At 38.8% G+C, this 23,492-nt stretch overlaps 1 protein-coding gene across 6 annotated transcripts in view; it reads right to left on the bottom strand.

Annotated features, from left to right (window-relative positions):
- The window catches only part of PIBF1 (progesterone immunomodulatory binding factor 1), a 237,684-nt gene that overhangs the window by 156,067 nt on the left and 58,125 nt on the right, over window positions 1-23,492 (bottom strand). For all 6 annotated transcript variants that reach the window (XM_070048728.1, XM_070048727.1, XM_051850615.2 and 3 more), the window contains exon 10: window positions 16,112-16,210. In XM_070048728.1, the coding sequence (XP_069904829.1) occupies window positions 16,112-16,210 (99 nt within the window). The remainder of the gene's footprint in view (window positions 1-16,111; window positions 16,211-23,492) is intronic.

Below are 23,492 nucleotides of genomic sequence, written 5' to 3' on the forward strand. Positions count from 1 at the left end.
AGTTGTCTTCTTTCACCTTATTTTATGTTTTCTCTCCTTGTTTCCTAGCTGTGGTTTGTTGTCTTTGTTATAAGGATTATGTCTGCTTATTGTTTTCTCCTATGGTAATACATAAAATATATAGTCTTTCTAATTAATGATTCCACTCATTACTTTAAGTGAGATGCTTAAACATATTTCTTGATAAAACTATTGATTAGCTCATGAAATCTGAGGAAATTACATATATTATAAACATGGTTTCCTCTTATCAATTTCATAATTTTATTTGTAAGTTTCTGTGATTTTCTACTTCTGTTAAATTATCCCTTTTTTATGGTAGTTTCCCCTTAACAATTACAATTATAATATGTTTGCAACCGAAATGATAGTTACGATTTCATTTTATACTAAATAGTCACTATCAGTTCTTTTACAACTTGACATCCCAATTCAAGAGTTACTTGATTTTTTCATTTGGTTTGTGAGGTTACGAGTTCAAGCAGGATTTTCAGGAAGGCCACATGAGTAATATGCTTCAGGAATCCTCATATGACGGGCTCCTTCTCACCACTCAAACGGCAAACTTCAGTGCAGAACATTATGTTTTATACTATTCAAATAACTGATATTACCTAAAATTTATCTTAATTTGTTGCTTACTTTTATGTACCTTTCATCTTGCTAAATTCTTAAATCCAGTGTCTAGAAACAGTGCCTGGCACAAAGAACATTGTTAATGACTATTGTGGAATGAATTAAGTATAGCTGTAGAGGAAAAATTAAGCTCTAAGAGATTTATTTTTTCCCATAGTAAAAGACTCATTCATCAAGCCCAGATGCTTCTAATAATGTTCCTTTAATATCCATCTTCAATAACTTCACTTGGATTTTTGACATTGCTGTTTTCTGCAACCCAGAATCTGATAAATTCTTTTAAATTGCAGACACCTTACTGCATTATTTTTTTTTCTCTCCTATTTTGTTGTTGTTGTTTTCTTCTCTTTGGCACATTTTCTAAATGTGAATATATGTTGTGTGTCATTCTTCTCTATTACTTTTTTATCATTTTAACTCGCTCCCTTCTTTCTTTTCTTTATAAACCTCCCTTATCAGTTTGCTTTTCCAGATTCCTAATACCCATCTCACTACTTTTCCATTTTAAGCTTTGTATTATCATTTTTCATAGGAATTTTTCTCTTTAACTTTATCATCTCATTCTTTGCCATACTGTTGGCTTTAAAGATTCTAGGCTTTCTTGGGGGCCGGTGCCGTGGCTTACTTGGTTAATCCTCCGCCTGCGGTGCTGGCATCCCATGTGGGAGCCAGGGCAATCTCATATGGGCGCCGGGTTCTAGCCCAGGTTGCTCCTCTTCCAGTCCAGCTCTCTGCTGTGGCCCGGGAAGGCAGTGGAAGATGGCCCAAGTGCTTGGGCCCTGCACCAATGTGGGAGACCAGGAGGAGCACCTGGCTCCTGGCTTTGGATTGGGGTAGCTCCAGCCGTAGCGGCCATTTTGGGGGTGAACCAACAGAAGGAAGACCTTTTTCTCTGTCTCTCTCTCTCACTGTCTGTAATTCTACCTGTCAAATAAATAAATAAATAAAAAATCTTAAAAAAAAAAAAAAGATTCTATGCTTTCTTAAATTTCCTTGGTTGTGGGGACAAGAGCTGTGGCATAGTAGGCTAAGTCTCCACTTTGGTGCCTGCATCCCATACATGTGCCAGTTCTTTTCTTGGCTGGTCCTCTTTCGATCCAGCTCTCTGCTATGGCCTGGGAAAGCAGCAGAAGATGGCCCAAGTGCTTAGGCCGCTGCACCTGCATGAGAAACCTGGAAGAAACACATGGCTCCTGGCTTCGGATCAGCTCAGCTTCGGCTGTTGCAGCCATGTGGGGAGTGAACCAGTGGATGGAACACCTTTCTCCCTGTCTCCCTGTCTCTCTCTTTGTAACTGTCTCTCAAATAAAATCATTAAAAACATTTCTTCAGTTGTGAATAGGCTATAATAAATTTTTTAGACCTAGAACAAATCCTTTACATGTTCTCTTTATTTTTTATAGCTTTCATATTAGACTTATCTCTATTTAAATAAATCTTTACTTATGTTTCATACTTGTTTCTCTAATCCCCTTCTCCCAACAATCACTTAATTTTTGAATGAAGGTAGTTCTAGCCAAGCTAGCATTTTATGATCAACATAGTCTAAATGGGACTCTGTTTTTCAGTCTCTTTCATGTTTAATGAGACATGATTTGGATTGTCCCATTATCTGATGAATTCAAAGATTAGGAAATACTAATTACTGCTCAGTAATTTACTTACTTGAAGGAGGAGAGAAAGCTGGGGTTGTGAGAAGTGAGTCTAGAACTTAATCTTTGTGCTTTTCTAAATTCCTGTACCTATTGTCATGTTTATGGGATTGGAAATTTATGTGATGTTGTTGTTGTTGTTTTTGACAGGCAGAGTTAGACAGTGAGAGAGAGACACAGAGAAAAGTCTTCCTTTTTCTGTTGGTTCACCCCCCAAGTGGCCACTACGGCTGGTGCATTGCGGCTGGTGCACTGCGCCAATCCGAAGCCAGAAGCCAGGTGTTTCCCATGCAGGTGCAGGGCCCAAGGACCTGGGCCATAGCAGAGAGGTGGACTGGAAGAGGAGCAGCCGGGACAGAATCTGGCGCCCCAACAGGGGACTAGAACCCAGGGTACCGGCGCCGCAGGTGGAGGATTAGCCTAGTGACCTGCGGTGCCGGCCGGAAATTTATATGTTGTTATCTCTCAGGTTTTATATTTATTTTTCTCCTTCTGGGAGCATTAACCAAAATGGTGAAAAAGTCAGTTTAGACTAAAAAATTTTTTATCACAGCTCTTCAGAATTTAAACAACCCCCATTCAACTCATGGGGGTAGCAAGTATTTTTCTCTGCATAGTCATCTGTTTTACAGCTAGTCAATTTGCAATCCAATTATTTGCTTTATCCTGAACTATCATTCCTAGCTGAGAATCTAAATCACATAGAAGAAAGAAAAATTGGAATTGGTGTGGCTTGCTAGTTAAGTTGTTGCCAGCAAGGCAAGCCCTGGATGCTCTGTTTGTGTTCCAGCTCCTTGCTAATGTGCCTGGGAAAACACTGGAAGATGGCCCAAGTGCTTAGGCCACGGACACCACTGGGAAGCACAGATGGAGTGGCAACCATTCTGGGGAGTGAGCCAGTAGATAGAAGATTTCTATTTTTCTTCTATTTTTGTTATTTTTGAGAGCATGTATTTTTAATTTACATTATAATCAAAGGCTTAATGCTCTACTAGATAAAGAGATTCACAAATAAAAAGTTAAAAGATCGTAGTTCAGCAGGAATATAGGCAAGGGGATAAACAATAATCAAATGAAAAATATTCAACTTCAGTCATATAAAGTGAATTTTAAAACAGAGATCATGAAAATTATGATAGTATGTAACTGTTAACAATTTGTTTGACAAAAGATTTAAAACAAAGTTTTAAATACTATTTGCAGCAAAACTGATACACACAGGCATTTCATTAAGTTTTTAAATTTTAGTTCCCACATAAGGGTGAACACATGGCATTTTTCTTTCTATGTCTGCAACAACTGAACTTTAAAAATTCCTGCTTAAGCCACAGGTCAGTGTTTCCTGCCTGGCTTATGATTTTCTGAAAAATCTAGCTAATTTACAGTTATTCTCCTGGTAATCATTGCTAATGGAGGAGAGATATCAAAATGGGGTATAAGATGCTCACTTTATTGAATTTGTAACTGAAATGGAGATGTGTTTAAATTGTGGAATTTGAACAGCACTACCTTTATTTTGCATAGGACTCACCGTGAAATCTTTTTTTTTTTTAAATTTGAGAGGCAAAGCTACAGACAGAGAGAAGGAGAAGCAGAGAGGTCGTTCTGTTGGTTCTCTCCCTAAATGGCTGCAACAGGAGCCAGGAGCCAAGAGCTTCTTCTGGGTCTCCCAGGTGAGTGCAAAGGGCCCATGCACTTGGCCCATCCTCCGTTGTCCTCTCAAGCCATTAGCAGTGAGCTGTCCCTCCCCCTCTTCGCGGAGGAACGACACAGGACCCTGCCTAGGCTTCATATCCGAGTCACGGCACCATTATGTCGCTCCCCCTCTTCGTGGAGGAACGACACAGGACCCTGCGCTGTTCTTTTGTCTGCTCGGCCCTCCCCGGGTTTGCTGCTGGTTCCTCCCGGGTTGGCTACCGACCCTTCCACCTCCGTGGAAGGGCGGTTCCCCCTGCCACTTTCCCCACTTCCGCGGGGGAGTGGCACACCACCGGCCGGCTCTCTCGGGGGCTGCTCAGATGTTCCTTCAGATAGATGTTCCTCTTAGATGTTCCTGGTGCATGTTGTCTCTCTCCTCCTTTATAGTCCTCTTCCACCAATCCCAACTCTGCTACCCACACGCCGAGTACGCTGCTCTCCTCCAATCAGGAGCGGGATCAGCCCCTGCAGGTTACTGGTTGAACTGGAGGCAGCTGTGTAAAAGTTGTTTTTACTCCTCTCCCAGCGCCATATCGTGGGAAAGCAGATGCACAGAATAAGTCTTAATTCCAGTAACTTAGTCTAGTCCGAGTTGCTCCCCACAGTGAGCCTGACTGGAACTGGAGCAGCTGGGACTTGATCCAGGACTCATTTGAGGTGCCAATACCGCAGGTGGCGGCTTAACCTACTATGCCATGGTACTGACCCTGAAATCTAGGTTTAACCAATCTGATTTAAGGAAAGATTGACAAAAATCACATACACACTCTGAAAACATTGAATTAGTAATGTCTTTTTTTTTTAAGTAATTTTGAGATTTTCATTTGAATGCAGTTTTAACACTATTAAATTCACAAATATGCTAATTTAAATACCCAATGCTGTTTATGTAAAACACACAAGGCAAACATACAAAAATCTATTCTCTCCACATCAGTGCTCATTCATACTATGGTTTGGAAATTGGGAGAATAGATTCCTCTTAACTCACAAGTCAGCAGGTGATTTTTTATGGTTAATTTTAGCAGAACTCATACAAAATAGTAACTAACAGTAATCTTCTTCACTTGTTAACTCACAAGGAAACACCTTCAAAACTGCATTATGTTAAACATTCTATTCTAAATTATAAAAAAACTGAACTATACAAATTCTTTACTTTTTTATTCCTGGTACCTCTACCATAATTTACAGGACAATATATCTTATGTAATGAGAAGAAAAAGAAAAGACAAAGCTATAATAGATAAAAGACCCCAGGAATGTACACCTAACTGACATTACATTGCATTAATCAATAGCTGCACTTTTTGCAAACTGTGGCTATGACAGTCCTGAACAAGAAGTGTTTCCTGTTTAAGCTGCAGTAGCTTTTCTGACTAAGGATCATCATTCCTTCTGTAGTGGATTTTTACAGTTCCTCTAACGTGTTTGGGACAACTGTCTCAAAGGAACCTGCAGCTTTCCTGACATGTCCTTGCTCGCTCTCCTGCTAAGAACTGTAGCCCTTTTCTGCTGTTTTTAGAACCTTCTGCTACTATATCCACCACTTCTACCACATAAGGCCTGTCCAAGCGTCTTCTACCAAAACTTCCCCTTTTCATGGATCCATTATTTGATTGCTACTGTCCACTATAATTTCCCAAATCATTGTAGTTTCCACCACCACCACAGTTACCTAGAGAATTTCCTCCTTCATTGTAACCCTATCATCTTCTCCTCCACCATATCCACCACCTTGGTTTCCATATCCTGGTCCACCATCACCATAGCCTCCTAACCAGAACCACCACCACCGCTGGCACCATCATCTCCAAAATCATTATATCTACCATGATCTCCTTCATAACTTCCTTTGCTGCCACCACCTCCACCACCATAGCCTCCTCTTCCACCAAAGTTTCCACCACGGCCAAAATTATTTCTGCCACCTCCAGAGTTATCCACACTACTCATAAAGTTGCCAGGCCCACCTCCCCAGGCACTTGGTGATCCAGCAGCAGACCGCATCTCCTGTTTAGAAAGGACTTTTTTCATTTTACAACTATGCCCATTAATAGTACAGTATTTCTGAACAACAGCTTTATCAACTGTATCATGATCATCAAAAGTTACAAAAGCAAACCCTCTTTTTGTCCCCCACCCCTGCCACTATGCTTATCAGTAATGTCTAAATTAATCTACAAATGAATATTCTTTGGAAATTGAGATTTAATCTGTTTTAAATCCATTTAACTCTTTTAAATTTGTCACTTAATTATATTGTTATTTACTCCACATTGTTCCATGTGTTGCCAAAGATCTTTTTATCTTTATGATCTTTTGCTTCAAATGGAATTCCTTCTACCACTGGCATTCTCCTAAAGAGGTTCTAATAAATACCTCAAAAAAGAGAAGTAAAAAATAGTTTGTCAAGACTTAATAGTCCACTAAGGGTATCTTTTGGTTTTCACCATTTCCTTTTTTAAATGCTCACTAACTGTGTAATAACATGCTTTAGAACATTCATGGTGCGTTGCATTCAAGTTTACTGGAACATGATTCTGGAATCCTTCCTTTTCAACATTTCAGAGAATAAGGACATTTGCATGCTTCAAGATTTCTGGCACTTGTTCTGAATGCAATGTTTGAGCAAGATAACCAACATATTTCCTATGATCATTTCCTAAAGTTCTTTTAAACCTTGGGGTACTAAGGTATTAGACATAGATAAGAAGCTTACTTCTTACTTGAGAAGGCTGGTAAGACTCGAAGGAGGGCACAGCATTCAATAGTAATAATTAGTACTGCAAATACTTAGTAAATTGCAAATAATTAGTATGCAAATTTACAAAGTGTTTTAAAAAACTATAGTACAGTGCTTCCCAAATGTGTATTTGAGGAAGGCACACATCAGGATCAACTGGGGAGCTTTTTGAGAAGCACACATTCCTGGACTTCCTTTGCAGAGATCCCTATTTACTGAAAGTTGATGGTGGCAAAAGAACAGTCTTGTAAAACAAAAGGAGTTTCCAGGCGACTGAAATTCATCTAGAACTGGGAGCCACTGGGAAATGAGGAAGAGAATTGATAGTCCAGAATATTCAACGTAGCATTCAGATTACCATCACAATGGAAAATTGTAAGCCAAAATTGAGATGGAAAATTGTAGTAAGTTAGAATGATAAATACTTGTTGAGAACTACTTACAACAAAACACATGGAGTAGAGGCCTTATTACAGAAGCAAAGAGAAAAAGACATATAAATAAACACAACTACAGTGGCAGATAATACAGCAAAGAATCTTAAAAATTCCTGATGGAAGTCGGGTTTCATAGATGTGACGATGTGACCATTGAGATTTTTTTTTTTTTAAGACTATTTACTTGAAAGTCAGTTACACACAGAGAGAACAAGAGGCAGAGAGAGAGAGAGAGAATTCCTCCATCCACTGGTCCACTCCCCAACTGGCTGCAATGGCTGGAGATGTGCCAAACCAAAGCCAGGAGCCAGGATCTTCTTCCAGGTCTCCCATGTGGGTGTAGGGGCTCAAGGGCTTGGGCCATCTTCTACTGCTTTCCCAGACCATAGCAGAGAGCTGGATCAGAAGTAGAGCAGCTGAGTCTTGAACAGGTGCCCATATGGGATGCCGGCACTGCAGGTGACGGCTTTACCCACTACCCTACAGCGCTGGCCCCGAGTTCACTCTTAATATACTAATAGGCATCTACCTAGTAGATAAATGGTAAGAGTAAGAGAAGAGAAAACATCATTCTTAGCAAAACAAACAAACAAAAAGCCCACACCATATAAAAGGATGAAGAGAAAGCAGCATGTACTTAGAGAATGTAAGAGATCAATTTGTTTGAAATTTTTAGGGGAAAATCAAAAGAAAGATTTGAGTTTGAAAATACAGGCAAAGAGTATTGTGAATGACCTTAAATGCTAAGTTGTGAAGTCTAGACGCCATTCCACTGAATGCCAAGATTATAATTCTTACTCTCAGAAAATGAGTTATGAAAATAGAAGGGACTACACTGAAATCAGAGAGAGAGTTCAGAGACTACTGTTAATAGGTAAAACATAAAATTAAAGCTTAATTAAAGCAGTGGCACCTGGGATTAAGAGACGGGAAATGATAAGATATATTTAGAAATTAGAATCAACACAACGTAGTTAGCTCAAGTGTCAGAGAGGCCTTTCTTGAATCTTTATCGTGGTACTCCACCAATATTCTTCTTCCTTATGCAACTTAGCTCAAAATAATCCTCAAAATACACAATTATAACATAATAATTATGTATGTAGCTGTTAATTTGCTGTTTCTCTCAAATGACTCTCAGTAGGTGAATCTCCAGTTTATGAGCTAATGTAGACCTGTATATGCATTACCTCAGCATAGTGCCTGGCATATGGAAGGTATCAACAAATATCTGTAGATAAATAATTGGGAAGGGAGAGGAGAGGAGAAAATAGTGAATTACATGCTGTATTGTTCAAGTGCCTGAGCAAATGATGCTGATAGAATTCAGAACTATGAGAAGAAGAACAGGTCTGGGCAAGAGGATTAACTGAATGGGGGAAGATGGAACAACCAATTAAGAGGTTATTGTATACAATTACGACATGAGACTAGCCAAGAAGCAGTGAGAACATAATCCAAGATGATGACAGCAGGACTGAAAAGAATTCAGAGACCCTATGGAGTAGAATATATGATGGCATTTCAAAAAGCTCATGAAAAATTTATCAGTTAATTTCATTTTTTTCATGAAATTTTTAAAGGCTCCTTGTGCAGAATATCAGAGGTGATTAAACATAACAGCAAGGAGGAAGAATGATTATTCTGAGGATTCAAATAGAAATAGTGGTACAGCTTACAAAAGTGAAGTCAGTTGAAGTGAATTTTTCTTTTCAAAGGAGTGAACGTGAAAGGATGCTGAGTTCATTTCAGAAATGCTGAGTTAAAAGTTCCAGAGAAACATTCGGATAAAAATGTCAGTTATGCAGCTAGAAATCTGAATTTACAAGTCATGAAAAGAGGTATGGCTTGTGTTTTTAAAACAATGTCAGTCAATTCCTACAATAACAGCTGAAGCTTAGTAGACCTAAAGCTATGACACTACTAGAAGAAAACACAGAGCAAACAGTTTAAGACATTGACATAAGCAATTACATTTTTTATTAGATCCCAAAAGCACAGGGAACAAAGGTAAAAATAGACAATGGGATGACATCAAACTAGGAAGCTTCTATATAGCAAAGGGAGCAAAGAGTGAAGAGACAACTGACAGAATGGTAGAAAATATTTGTAAACTCTTCATTGACAAAGGATTACTATCCAGAATATATAAGGGACTAGAAAACTGAACAACAAAAAACAATCCAGTTAAGAAATGGGCAAAGGATCTGAATAAATATTTCTCAAAATAAATAATTAAACTGGCCAAAAAATACCTGAAATAAGTGTTCCATTTCATCTGGAAAATGAGAATCTAAACCATAATGAGATATCATCATACTTAGTAAGTGACTATTATCAAAAGATAAATAATAGCAAATGCTGGCAAGGATGTGGAGAAACGGAACCTTAGTATCCTGTTGGTAGGAATAAAAACTAGTGCAACCATTATGGAGGTGCCTCAAATACCTTAAAATATACCGTATGACTAAACTATTCCACTTCCAAGGTACATCTCCAAAGAACATGAAATCTGCATTTGAAAGAGATATCCGCACCCTCGTGTTCAGTACAGTACTGTTTATAATAGATAAGATACACAATCAATCTAGATAAGACACATAATCAGCAACTGATGGATGAATAGGTAAAAAAATCTAGTCTGTATACATAATGGAATATTATTCAGTCACAAAGAAGAGGAAAATCCTGACATTTGCAGCAAAATTGGATGAGATTGCAGATCATTAGGTTAAGTGAAATAAGCCAGAAATGAATATTGCATGTTCTCTCTCACATGTGGAAATTATTAAAAATGGTAGATCTGAAATTAGAATAGTGATTACTAGAGGCTGAGAAAAGAGAGGGAGGAAGAACTGAGGGAGACTGGATAATGGGTATCAAAATATAGTCACATAGAAGGAACCAATTTCATTGTTGCACAGCACACTACAGTTCATAGTAATATAATACACGGTATAAAGAACTGGGAGGGAGGAGCTGGTAGGCTGCAAACAGGAAGAAGGGATAAGGAAATGAAAGGTTAGTTGTCTGGTTTGACTGGTTTATGCTGTGTATATGTGTTGAAATGCTGCATTAAATGCCACAGAAATATAAAAGAATTAGATGTTAATCAAAAAATGTTAAATAAAAAAAACCCAAAAAACATAAAAGAAATTTAGCAAAATGTTAAAATGAGGAGAATCTGGATAAAAGATATGCAAGAACTTTTTATAGTATTCTAAAAGCTTTTACACAATATGACATTATTTTAAATAAGATTTTAAAAATAATAAAGACCAAAATAGAACGCTGAGACACAGTCTTGATTTCATAAGTAAAATGTGAATTCATCTCCTGAGAATGATAGTCATTTGATTATTTAGGATTGAGTAGAGAAATTTATGTCAGTAGGCATGGAAATAGCATTTCCCTACACCAAATATTCTATTTAAACAACAAAAAATGCTGATAATTATAGTCCATTTCTGTATAAAGATGTTCTGTCCCACAGAATTTCATGTAAACAACTGTGGCATCCATCAATAATTCTCCTGATATTTTCTGACACAGATCCTTCACCTCTCCCTCATCCTTCTAAAAGGAAAAACACTGATCCAAAGAAAACAATATCAAGGCAGTATGTGAGTGTGTGTGTGTGTGTGTGTATTCTGACTTGCTGCACAAAAATATTCAAGATGTATTCCTTTGAGGTAGGGAGAAGAGGTGTATCAGTTCAGAACTAGTGCCACTTACACACACTTAAAAGCAGTAAATTATCCATGAATGTTAGTTAAAGGATTCTCTAGGGCTATTGATCTTGGAGGGACAAGGGATTTCAGATTTGACCAAACTCTAATAAAGAAAAAGGAAGATAGATGAGAGGTGGCATAAAAATAAAATCCATACACTGTGATCTGAATTGGAACTTTCTTATCACTTCCTTCTAGAGCTTTATGTCAGACTGAAAAGGAACAGATATTTGTCATCTCGGCACTATACTTCTTAATGCTTTCAAGTCTACTGTATTAGCACTAATTGTAAAGCCTTTCTGGGGAAAGAAGTGGAATCACCTGTGGTGACCTAGGAAGTCACGAATCAGTTGAGACATAAACCTATCCAAATGAATATACGTTAAAGGGAACTGTAGCCATGTAGCTATGGGAAAACTTCAGAAAAACATGCAGCTAGATTTTCAACATAAACAAAATAAACCTATTGAAAAAACAGTAGACTGCAAGCACTAAGAGAAATTAAGTAACAAAAAATTTTACCAATTCAGAAACCCATGAGTTGTTCATTAATGAAAGTACATTTCAAATGATCAAAATTTGGAAAAGTTTAGGTACTGAAATATTTTATTTAAGAAGTATAAATTTGTGGCCGGCGCCGCGGCTCACTAGGTTAATCCCCTGCCTGTGGCGCCGGCACACCGGGTTCTAGTCCCGGTCGGGGTGCCGGATTCTGTCCCGGTTGCCCCTCTTCCAGGCCAGCTCTCTGCTGTGGCCAGGGAGTGCAGTGGAGGATGGCCCAAGTGCTTGGGCCCTGCACCCCATGGGAGACCAGGAGAAGCACCTGGCTCCTGCCATCGGATCAGCGTGGTGCGCCTGCCGTGGCGGCCATTGGAGGGTGAACCAACGGCAAAGGAAGACCTTTGTCTCTCTCTCTCTCTCTCACTGTCCACTCTGCTGTCAAAAATAAATAAATAAATAAAAGCAATATAAAATTTTAAAAAAAGTATAAATTTTTTGTATATTCTTTCCCTCATTAAGAGGATGACAAAAAAGTATTTCAATTCAGGATTAAAAATCAGGAATTTCTGCATTCAAAAAATTATGTGATTCTTTTCCATGACCATGAAAATTAGGAATAATAATGATAAAATTATTAGTCTAAGTAAAACAAAGGTTTATATGATACTATAGCTCTTATTTGAAATATCAATATCCTTCATTCTATTGAGTGGCTCTTGCAAATGACACAAATATTTCCTTGCCTACTGAAGAAGGCAGCAGGTTAACACAGATAAACAAAGGAAAAAGTACATAGAAATATGAAAAAGGCAGAATAAAGAGACACTGAACTTACTCTACTCTTGGGGATAAAGCACTGAACAGAAATTTAGGACAGCCAGTTTCTATATCAAGCTTTTTTAAACTAGCTCAGTATGACATAAAAATCACTTATTCTATTCATCTAATCTCCTATGCCCTCTTTTGTCTTTTGCTAGTAAAAAAAATCAGGTCAAAAAGTCTACAATTACCATGCAGATTGTGGGATTGAAAACACAACTTATAGTAATATTCATTTACAAATACTTATAGACCAAAGGACAGAATGTACTTTTTAAAACAAACTGTAATCTAAAGATTTTATTAGTAAAATTAATTTTGAATTGCAAGCTTACACTTCAGAATCAAATATAGCCCTCCCATAGAGGATGCCACAAATTCAACAATGTATTCAACTTACTTTACTACTCATACTGATTGAGTCTTAAAAATTTCTTCTTTTTGGCAGAAAGAACACTCAGACTGTGTGCAAGGACTCAAAGCAACAGAACTTGAACGAAAATGTTCATGTCCATGAAACTGGAGTATTTGTTACTTATTTTTAGATAAATTGTTGAGCTTGAACTGGGACACACACATCTTTCATATGCCTGAGAAAAATCCCTTCCTTTGTAGCAAATTAAAGTCCTTGAGTAAAATGCTTTTTTCACACATTTCAAACTGGCACACTGTCTCTTTACATATCTCTTGATAAAAACATGTTATTTAACCAGAAAATGAGATATCTGATAAAGAAAAGCTTCTAACATAAACAAAAAAGATGAGACTAATTACTCTTGAGTAGAACACTGTACAAGCAAGCATGATCCAGGCAAATTTCATCCCACGTAAAGATTAAAACATTTGTTTACTCAAATTTTAATACACAACAAGCTAGAATCACATTTGAATATTAAAAGCTCAACCTCTAAAAAATCAGACACCTGACTATTTTTCCTTGGGTTTCACTACATACAAAAAATATACAAAATATTCTCAAAATTTGAGTTCAAACACACAGGCAAATTTACTCAAAAGAATTTCAGTGGAGGGAACTGGTGCTGTGGCAAAGCAGGTTATACTACTTCTTGCAATGTGGGCATCTCATATTGGAGTGCCTGGTTCAAGTCTAGACTGTTCTTCTGATCTAGCTTTCTGCCAATGCACTTGGGAAAGCAGCGAATTATGGTCCAATTACTTGGCTCTCCACCACCCACATAAGAACCAGATCAAGAACCTAGGTACTGGGTTTGACCTCCCAGCCCAGTTGTTCCAGGCATCGGGGACTGAAGCAGTAGATGGAAGTTCTCTCTCTGTCTCTCTGTCATTCTGTCTTTCGAATAAATAAATCTTTTCAAATAACAGTTCTAACCTTTAGGCTTTTTTTTTTCTTTTAAATGCAGTAACTGTGGAGATCTGTTCACTAATACCTTCAAAAGGAGCTTAGGTTCATCATTTCTTTCACATGGTGACTTAATCAGTCCCCCCCCCCCCCCGCCCCAAGATTGATTTATTTATTTGGAAGGCAGAATTAGAGAGACGCAGAGGCAGAGGCAGAGGCAGAGAGAGGTCTTCCATCCACTGGTTCACACCCAAATGGTTACAATGGCCAGAGCTGGGCTGATCCGAAGCTGGGAGCCTGGAGCTTCTTCCAGATCCGCAATGTGGGTGCAGGGGCCCAAGAAGCTGGGCCATCTTCTGCTTTCCCAAGCACATTAGCATGTAGCTGGATCAGAAGTGGGGCGGCAGGACTTGAACTGGCACCCATATGGGATGCTGGCACTGCAGGCATTATCCCTTGCAGGCAGCAGCTTTACCAGCTATGCCACAATACCAGTCCCCCTAGTCTTTTTTTTTTTTTTAATATTGCAGAGAGAGTTAGAGACAGAGAGAGAGGTCTTCCATCCACTGGTTCACTCCTCAGATGGCTCCAACAGCGGGAGCTGCACCGATCTGAAGCCAGGAGCCAAGAGTTTCTTCTGGGTCTCCCATGTGGGTGCAGGGGCCCAAGGACTTGGGCGATCTTCTGATATCCCAGGCCATAGCAGAGAGCTAGATCGGAAGTGGAGCAGCCAGGACTAGAACCGGCGCACATAGGGGATGCCAGCACTTCTGGCCAGGGCTTTAACTCGTTGTGTCATAGTGCCAGCCCCTCCACTAGTCTATCTTTTTAAGCTGTTGTACAGATAATGTCAAGATCAAAAGAGACTTCAAACTCATCAAGCTACTCACTTGATGCTTCAATCCTTTTTTTTTTTTTTTTCTTTTTGACAGGCAGAGAGAGAGACAGAGAGAAAGGTCTTCCTTTTGCCGTTGGCTCACCCTCCAATGGCCGCCGCAGCAGGAGCGCTGCTGCTGGTGCACTGCGCCAGTCCGAAGGCAGGAGCCAGGTGCTTCTCCTGGTCTCCCATGGGGTGCAGGGCCCAAGCACCTGGGCCATCCTCCACTGCACTCCCGGGCCACAGCAGAGAGCTGGCCTGGAAGAGGGGCAACCGGGACAGAATCTGGCGCCCCAACCAGGACTAGAACCTGGTGTGCTGGCACGGCAAAGCGGAGGATTAGCCTAGTGAGCCACGGCGCCGGCCTATGCTTCAATCCTTACAAGCACATTCAGCTTGGCCAGAGTATGCCTGAACACTTTTACTGATAGAAAATGTATGAGATGATAATGCATTTAAAAAAACTGTATAATAGAGAGCTGGTGTTGTGGTACAATGGGTTAAGCCGCTGCCTGTAGTGCCAGCATCCCATATGGGTGCCACTTCGAGTCCTGGCTGCTCTGCCTCTGATCTAACTCTCTGCTAACGCACCTGGGAAAGGAGTGGAAGATGTTCCAAATTCTTTGGTCCCCACATCCATGTGGGAGACTCAGGTGAAGCTCCAGGCTCCCGGTTTTGGCCTGGCTCAATCCTGGCCATTGCAGCCATTTGTGGAGTGAAGCAGTGGATGATGACCTCTCTAGCCTCTCTCTAACTATGCCCTTCAGGAAAATAAAATAAATTTTAAAAAATAAACACAACTCTATTAGAAAGTTTATCTTTACTTTTTCTTATCTTGTTGCTCAAATTGGACATGTCTGAAATAACCATTGGCAGGTGAAGGTAATAAACAGGTATCTCTATATTCAGCTATAATCAGGAATGAACTACTAACCCAACAGAATGGATGAAAACATATAATGTTAAGTGAAAGTTGCTAGACACAGAGTACATATTATATGATTCTATTTATTTTGATTCTAAGAAACGAAAAACTGGGCCCGGCGCTGTGGCTCACTTGGCTAATCCTCTGCCTGTGGCGCCCGCATCCCATATGGGCGCTGGATTCTGTCCCGGTTGCCCCTCTTCCAGTCCAGCTCTCTGCTGTGGCCCGGGAGAGCAGTGGAGGATGGCCCAAGTGCTTGGGCTCCTGCACCAGGAGACCAGGAAGAAGCACCTGGCTTCAGATCGGCGCAGCGCCGGCCATAGCGGCCATTTGTGGGGCGAACCAACGGAAGGAAGACCTTTCTTTCTCTCTCACTCTCTGTAACTCTACATGTCAAATAAATAAATAAATCTTAAAAAAAAAAAAAAAAAAAAAAAGACCACATGGCTAACAGGAGAGCCAGCACTGTTGCCATGTTTGAAAAAAAAAAAAAGAAATGGAAAACTAAACTATATGTTAGAGATCAGAAAGTGGTTGCTTTTGAGGGATAGCGGTCAATGTGCAGTGAAAGGGGTATATGGAAAGTGTCTGAAGTTCTGAACTGCTCCACATCATGTTTCCACTACATGCAATAATATGTAAAATAATATATATAAATTACATTTCAATTGAAATGAAATTTTTACTTTCATTACAATAATTTTTTAAAGAAGAACTAACAAGAACCCAGTAGAAAGGTTTTAACATTTCTATTCTCAGGATGCTTACCTGTCCAAGAGCTGGTCATGTTTTTCTAAAGCATCCTTTTCAGCCATCACTGCTCTGTCTTTTTCAGCCACAGCATTATCCCTTGCTTCTCGGAGATTTCTGAAATTTAAACGAGCATTACAATTATTTCAAATGCCTAAGTATCTGTCATTTAAAGCTCACAGGTGTGTGCTTACTCAGAGTTGGACTACATGACAATCTTAAGGACCCATGGCAGGTTGGTGACCAAAGTGTCTGTTACATGAATAGACAACCTGGCGTGGTGAGTATCACTGGCAACTTGCAGCAATGCAGCTGCAGACAATCCCTACTAAATGCCAGAATGGGATTGACATTAGAATCTGGTTTTCTGTTATTCATAGAGAATATCAGTGGAGGGTCATAGAAACCCACACAGTTTTAAAAGTTTCTCCACGATTTTTATCTCCTGGGTTGAAGACTAGGCTAAATAATTTATATATATAGTAAGTCATTTAATCCTTACCACAATCCATTGAGGAAGTTAGTTACTCACACATTATTCATAAGAAACTGAGAGGTTAACTACGTGTTCTATAAAATATTTTAAGTCAAAGATATGGAGATCAATCAAAATGGGCAGAAAGATTCAGATTTGGGCAAGAGAATATTTAAAATGACCGACCTTGGAATCCTAGCTGTAAAGGAAGGAGAGACAAGGGAACACAGAAAGGCTGATAAATTAGGAGAAAATAAAAGAGACAAAGGACTGGAGGTCCTTTTAAGATGACAAACAGATGAACTGGAGGTAGCTTTTCAATCAGGATAGAAGACTGGAGAAGAATGGTTATCTAGAGTTAGTAAAGTTAATTTCAGTAGCTGCATTTTAGCAGAATTAAAAGTTTAGAATTTTAAGCTGATGAGACAACAGGGTCTGACTATCAGAATGGCTAAGTGAAGCAGAGCTGAGTAGGCTCATGTAGGGCTCAAAGAATTACGAGGCCTAGGTATTAGATTCATCATCTACATACAGTGGTGATGACAGTAGGAATGGAAATTGACTGAAAGATGAGATTTATTGCCAGTTAAGGGGAGTGTCCAAGAGGTAGAAGGTAACAGCAGTGAGCAATTAGGAGACTATGCAACCAGGAATGAACCTTCAAAAATCAAATTCTATTTTTGCTTTAATCAAGATGAAATTTTGGATAAAGAAAAATATCAACAGTGAACTTAAAAAAAAAACAACTCTTGCTCAACAGAGTATAACATAAATACAGAATGTAATGAAAATAAAGGATTTTGCTTGCTTAATCCCTACAAATCCCTGTATGCTGCATTTTCTAACCTATTTTATTTAGCTGGATACACTGAAGTTTAGAGAGCTTATGTACCTAGTCTCAAGTCACCCAGCTTAAGCATTAAAGGGCCATAATTTGAATCCAGCTATGTTTTACTCCAAAGCCAGTGGTTTTTACATCATACAACTCTATCTCCCATAAAGAACTGGAGTGGATATTAGGATTTATTTTTTTATTATGCATAGAGAATGTCAGTAGGGAGTAATGAAAGCCCACACAGTTTGAATAAATCCATTTCATAAATATTGGATAGAAATGCTTAGCGGTATATTTGCTGTGCCAGTACTCAATGTAGTCTTTTGCATGGTGATGCTAACAACAGATTTAAAATTTAGAACAAGTCAACTATTAGAGATTTGTCAGGAAAATAATTTAAGGACCAGAAATAAAATGTTTCTTTTTTCAAATTGGAGTACAGGTAACTTATTAAAAAGAAAAACTATTTATATATGCTATTATCTAAGTGGAAGTGCATTCTGAAGTAGTTATGACAAAATTCATGTTGTTATTTTCTGATATCTCCTAATTGGAATGACCTTCAAAAATATTCTATTATCAAACCTACTGAAACATGAAAAATTAACTTTAGAGACAGTAAAATTGTCAAAATACATTAAGCATTTATTTATTTTTATACCTGAATGACCTAAATATTTTAGTCAGTAAATCACCCCAAATTGGTTTTAATTTTCATTTCTGAAATACAGCCTCATTATAATATATTTTATTTCAGTAGTAGAATTCCAACAAGTAGGTCACATTTACAGTACGAATTAATCATGACTCCTTAGTTGGTATATACAGAAGCTTCTATCCCTAACTATATTTCTGTTCTTTCAACAATGAGTATTAGAAATTAAAGCATCAGGGAATGATATAAAACCCAAAACAAACCAATACTAGGGCCTGTGAGAGGAGGTATACTTTGCCATACTACAACCTATATCACCCAGCTAACTCTAAGTGTTATGTTAAGCCATAAAAAAAACTCTATAGCCACAAAGAAGAGGGAATTTTTATTTTTAACTGGAATAAGACAAGTGAATAAAGGAACATATCTCCAAAAAGTGACATGTAACTTGGACCCTGAAAGACAAATAGGTCAGGCAGTTCAGAAAGAGAAAAATGACACAAAGTGGGGCAAAGTGCTAGAAGCTAAGGCTTCTACCAATAGGTCATCTTCCAGATGTCTGTAGAAACCCACTCTCCTTGTCAGGTACCACGCTGTCCATATCTGCGTACTTTGTACAGGACGCAACCCAATTCCTTAAAAGCAGATGCTTTCTTTAATAGCATCTACTTCAAATAAAGGGTGTGAGAGAGAAACTGAATGCATTTTCCATTGACAACAGAAACAGCAAACACATAGTGCCAGGAGTTGTCTAGGCACTTTACACAATAACTCATTTAACTGTCACAAAAATCTCAAAGGTAGCTTGTGTCATTACCTCCATTTTATAGATGACAAGACTGAATCTTTGGGAGGTGAACTACTAGCCTTAGGTGAGGAAGCTATGGTGTTCAAATGTGAATCGAGTCGGGCTCCAGAACCCTTGCTTTAAATCATTCTGTGCTGCCTCTTAAGATTTCCTTTGTCTCACAGAGGTTTTCTCCTCAGGAAATCCAGACATTATGAGATTTATATTACAAGATAATCTCATGGTACAAATAGATGTTAAATCCAAATTAATCATGAAAGAACTGTGAATATATTACACATTTGCTTTTATGGTTCACAGTATGCTAATATGCTCTTTCAAAATTAGGCTGTTTTGATAAAATACCAGATGGATTGTATTCCTGCCACAGATAACATAATAACTTCCATATAACTAATAAATAATCCATTTCTAAATGTTAAGTGCATTAAAAGATGTAACAGAAATACAATTATGGGACAAATAACAGGCATCCAAACGTCCTTCAAAAGGGAAACTTGAAAAATTGATAGAAGCTATCTGTAGCATGAATAAACTAATAAAGCTCAACTTTTAAAAGTCCAAACTGAGTGTACAACCAAATGTAATTTCGGTAAGAGAGAGATGTTGGGAGTTGCCAAGTGCCCAACATTGTACCAGATGTTTCAAACTACAAAACTCGAATACAGTGGGGCCAGGACCTGAACATGACCACTGGATTTCAGCAGCATGAAGGAGGTGGGGCTTTGACAGGAACTGCTGTGTTAGAGCAGCATGGGCGAGGGGTGCGCGTGAGAGTTGGGGGGCGGGGTACAAAAGCTTGATACTGGATTTTTAAAAACTGAAGTAAAGATAGAATATAAAACCCTTTGCAGTAATATGGCTACAAAAGGGAGTAAAGAAATAGGGCAACAGTGAGGGGAAGTGGAGACAAAGAAGGCTTTTAAAGATGGGGAAGTAACATGTTTGAACACAGTGGGAGTCAGCAGGTCAGGGGCGAAGACTGATTATCCTGGAGACCCAGGGCAGAACGCTGGAGTTAGTCCTTGAGCAAGAGACAGGGATGGGCTCTAGTGTAGTAGGGAGAGCTGGGGTCTTGGGCGAGTAGTATCAGAGAGGCAGGCTCTATCACAAAATCATGCCATCTTATAGAAAAGTCTCCTTTACTGAATTCTAGATTATGAAAGTTTTATTAAGTTCTAATGATCCTTACTTAGTCCTCAAGTATGGAGTGGGGTTGCAAATGCTCTTCAAAGATCACGTTTCTCTTAGTAAAGAACCTCTAAAACTACGGTTTTGATGAGTAAAAGTGGTCAACTTTCATAGCCCTCATCAGCTAAACAGGAGTCCAGATCGCATTGCACAGTCAGGCACGTGTAGTTTTACCAACAAAACGTTTGTAATCATTGGAAAATCACACACTCTCTGCATCTTAGTTTCCTCATTTGTAAAATGGAGATACTAACACCTCATATTTACACTCTCAAAACATGTTCTGTTTAATTCTCTCTGTATGTATGTACAGTGCAGAGAACAGTACTTGATGAATAATAGATATTCAACAAATAGTATCTATTGTCAGTATGTTATCTACATATGAAAATCTAACTTAAAATATGAAGATATTCACATTCAGGAATGATAATTACAGTAATGTTCTCTAAGATTTTTTATTGCATAAAAAGCAAATGATGGCTCAGGCATCGTGGTGCAGCAGGTAAAGCTGCTGCCTGCAATGCTGTTATCTTATTTGCAGACACCAGCTGGAGTCCTGGAAGTAGCTCCCTGCTAATGGCCTGGGAAAAGCAGCAAGTTGGCCCAAGTCTGCCATCCACATGAGAGACTCAGAAGAAGCTCTGGGGGCCAACACTGTGGTGTAGCCGGAAAAGCCGCCTGCAATGCCGGCATCCCATATGGGCGCCGGTTCAAGACCTGGCTACTCTACTTCCAATCCAGCTCTCTGCTGTGGCCTGGGAAAGCAGCAGAAGATGGCCTAAGTCCTTAGGCCCCTGCATCCACGTGGGAGACCCAGAAGAAGTTCTTGGCTCCTGGCTTTGGATTGGCACAGCTCTGGCCGTTGCGGTCATCTTAGGAGTGAACCAGCGGATGGGAGATCTCTCTCTCTCTCTTCCTCTCCTCTCTCTAATTCTACCTTTCAAATAAATAAATAAATAAATAAATAAATCTTTAAAAATCTTGTCTAGTCCTTCTTTACCAACCTTACCCGATGCTCAGGGAAGAAACAATGCAGTAGGTAACTCTTAATTCTTGCAAAACCTGAACTCACCTTGCTTCAAATACTTAAGTATTATTAAGAAGTTCATTTCTGGAATACCCTATATACTTTAAGTACTTGAATATTAAATAACAAGGGAACACAGGTGGTCATCAACAAACAAAGAATGTAGTTAAGAAAAACTGATCACTGACAATAAAAATTCAGTTATAATTATTTAAGAACTTCAGATGGAGTTATCTGCAAAGGTATACATGAGGGAACTTCAAAAAGTTCATGACAAACAGAATTTAAAAACGTTTAACTTTTTTTGAAATTCATAGACAGGTATTTTATAATATGCATTGTCTGTGGACTTTTTGAAAACCCTTGGTACTTTCAGAATAGTCTAAATGAAAAGAAAAAAGTTAAACAATCTTATGCTTTTCCATAAAGAAGTAGAAAAATTATACTTAAATGTGGCAAGATATAAACAAAAGAAGTTTGTTTTGCTTAAACTCTAATGAGATGTGAACTTTAAATTGATGACTGAAACCTCTATAAACTAGTTCTAATTTGCCTCTTGTAAAGCATTACCTACACTCCATTAATCTTGTAAATAAACATTCAAGATCCAAAGCTATTTAATATCACTCCATGACTCTAAACAACTTTTACATTTATGTCATTAAAGAAAATGTCCTGAATACTTTTGGAACATAATAAAATTGTGGTCAAGGTGGTTTTTATTCATAAACTAGAAAAATAAAATCACCAAAGTAACACTAATCTTTATATTTAAAAGCATCTTTTTGATCTCCTTTCCTCTACTGCTTACTTCCTTTGAAGCAACTGTAAAGCTATTTGAATTTCCAGATTTCTTCTGTACAGCATCAAAAGCATAATGAATAATACCTCCAACAAACTCATTCTCATCCTTTTTATAGTATTACTCAGAACAGTTCTTTCTTCCTCTGTTTATATAAAGGTAGTTTTACTTTCTGAAAGGGCTTAAAAATCAACTAAAAATATCTCTTTACTTTATTATCTCATAATAATAATTTCCAGGAAACAAATTAAGTTAGTCATTCTATGCAGATATTTAGACAGAAATAAATGGCAGGCAGACCTTCCACGTCTATATTATGTCATTTAAGAAATATGGTTAAATGCTATGGAGATAAACACTTAAAAATAACTATACATTTTTAATAGTGCCTTTTAATGATAATAAATAAGCTCATGACATTATCAGTTAACTTTCTATTTCTAAAGACTTTATTTTTTTATTTTTAAATTTTTTAAAGATTTATTTATTTATTTGAAAATCAGAGTTACACAGAGAGAGAAGGAGAGGCAGAGAGAAGAGAGAGACAGAGTTCTTCTATCTGCTGGTTCACTCCCCAGTTGGCCGCAACGGACAGAGCTGCACCAATCCAAAGCCAGGGCCCAGGAGCTTCTTCCAGATCTCCCACGTAGGTGCAGGGGACTAAGGACTTGGGCTATCTTTTACTGCTTTCCCAGGCCATAGAAGAGAGCTGGATCGGAAGTGGAGCAGCTGGGTCTTGGACTGGCGTTCATATGGGATGCTGGCATGGCAGGTGACGACTTAACCTGCTATGCCACAGCACCAGCCCCAATTTATTTTTATTTGAAAGTCAGAGTTACAGTGAGAGATGGAGAGAGAGAGAGAGAGAGAAGAAGGAAGAGGAGGAGGAGGGGAAGGAGAAGGAGAAAGGGGGGGAAGAGGAGGCGGAGGAGGAGGGGAGGGAGGAGGAGAAGGAGAGAAGAAGAAGAAGGAGGAGGAGGAGAAGGGGAAGGAGAAAGAGATAGAGGAGGAGGAGGAGGAGAAGGAGAAGGTGGAATTGGACAGAGGTAGGACTTGAACCTAGGTACTCCAATATGGGATGCAGGAGTCCCAAGCAGTGTCTTAAATGGCTGTGCAAAACTCCTGCCCCAAAGCATTTTTAAAAGCATTCCATGTGGCTGGCACTGAGGCAGAGTAAGTTAAGCCTCTGCCTGCAGCCCTGGCATCAGATATGGGCGTCAGTTCAAGTCCCAGCTGCTCCACTTCTGAAACAGCTCCCTGCAAATGGCCTGGGAAAGCAGTGGAAGATGGCCCAAGTGCTTGGGCCTCTGAGAGACCAGGAAGAAGCTCCTGGCTTTGGATCAGCCCAGTGCTGGCTATTGCGGCCATTTGGGGAGTGAACCAGCAGATGGAAGACCTTTCTCTGTCTCTCCCTCTCTCTGTCTGTAATCCTACCTCTCAAATAAATAAGTAAATAAATCTTTTAAAAAACCATTCCACATAGGTAATAGGTACTAAGGTATATATATTTATAGAAAGCTTCATAATTTATAATATACTTTTCACATATATGAGAGGTCTTGAAAAAGTTCATGAAAAAAAAACATATTATGAGAAACCTAAG

Source organism: Oryctolagus cuniculus, chromosome 9, assembly GCF_964237555.1.
Source record: "Oryctolagus cuniculus chromosome 9, mOryCun1.1, whole genome shotgun sequence".
Taxonomy (NCBI): domain Eukaryota; kingdom Metazoa; phylum Chordata; class Mammalia; order Lagomorpha; family Leporidae; genus Oryctolagus; species Oryctolagus cuniculus.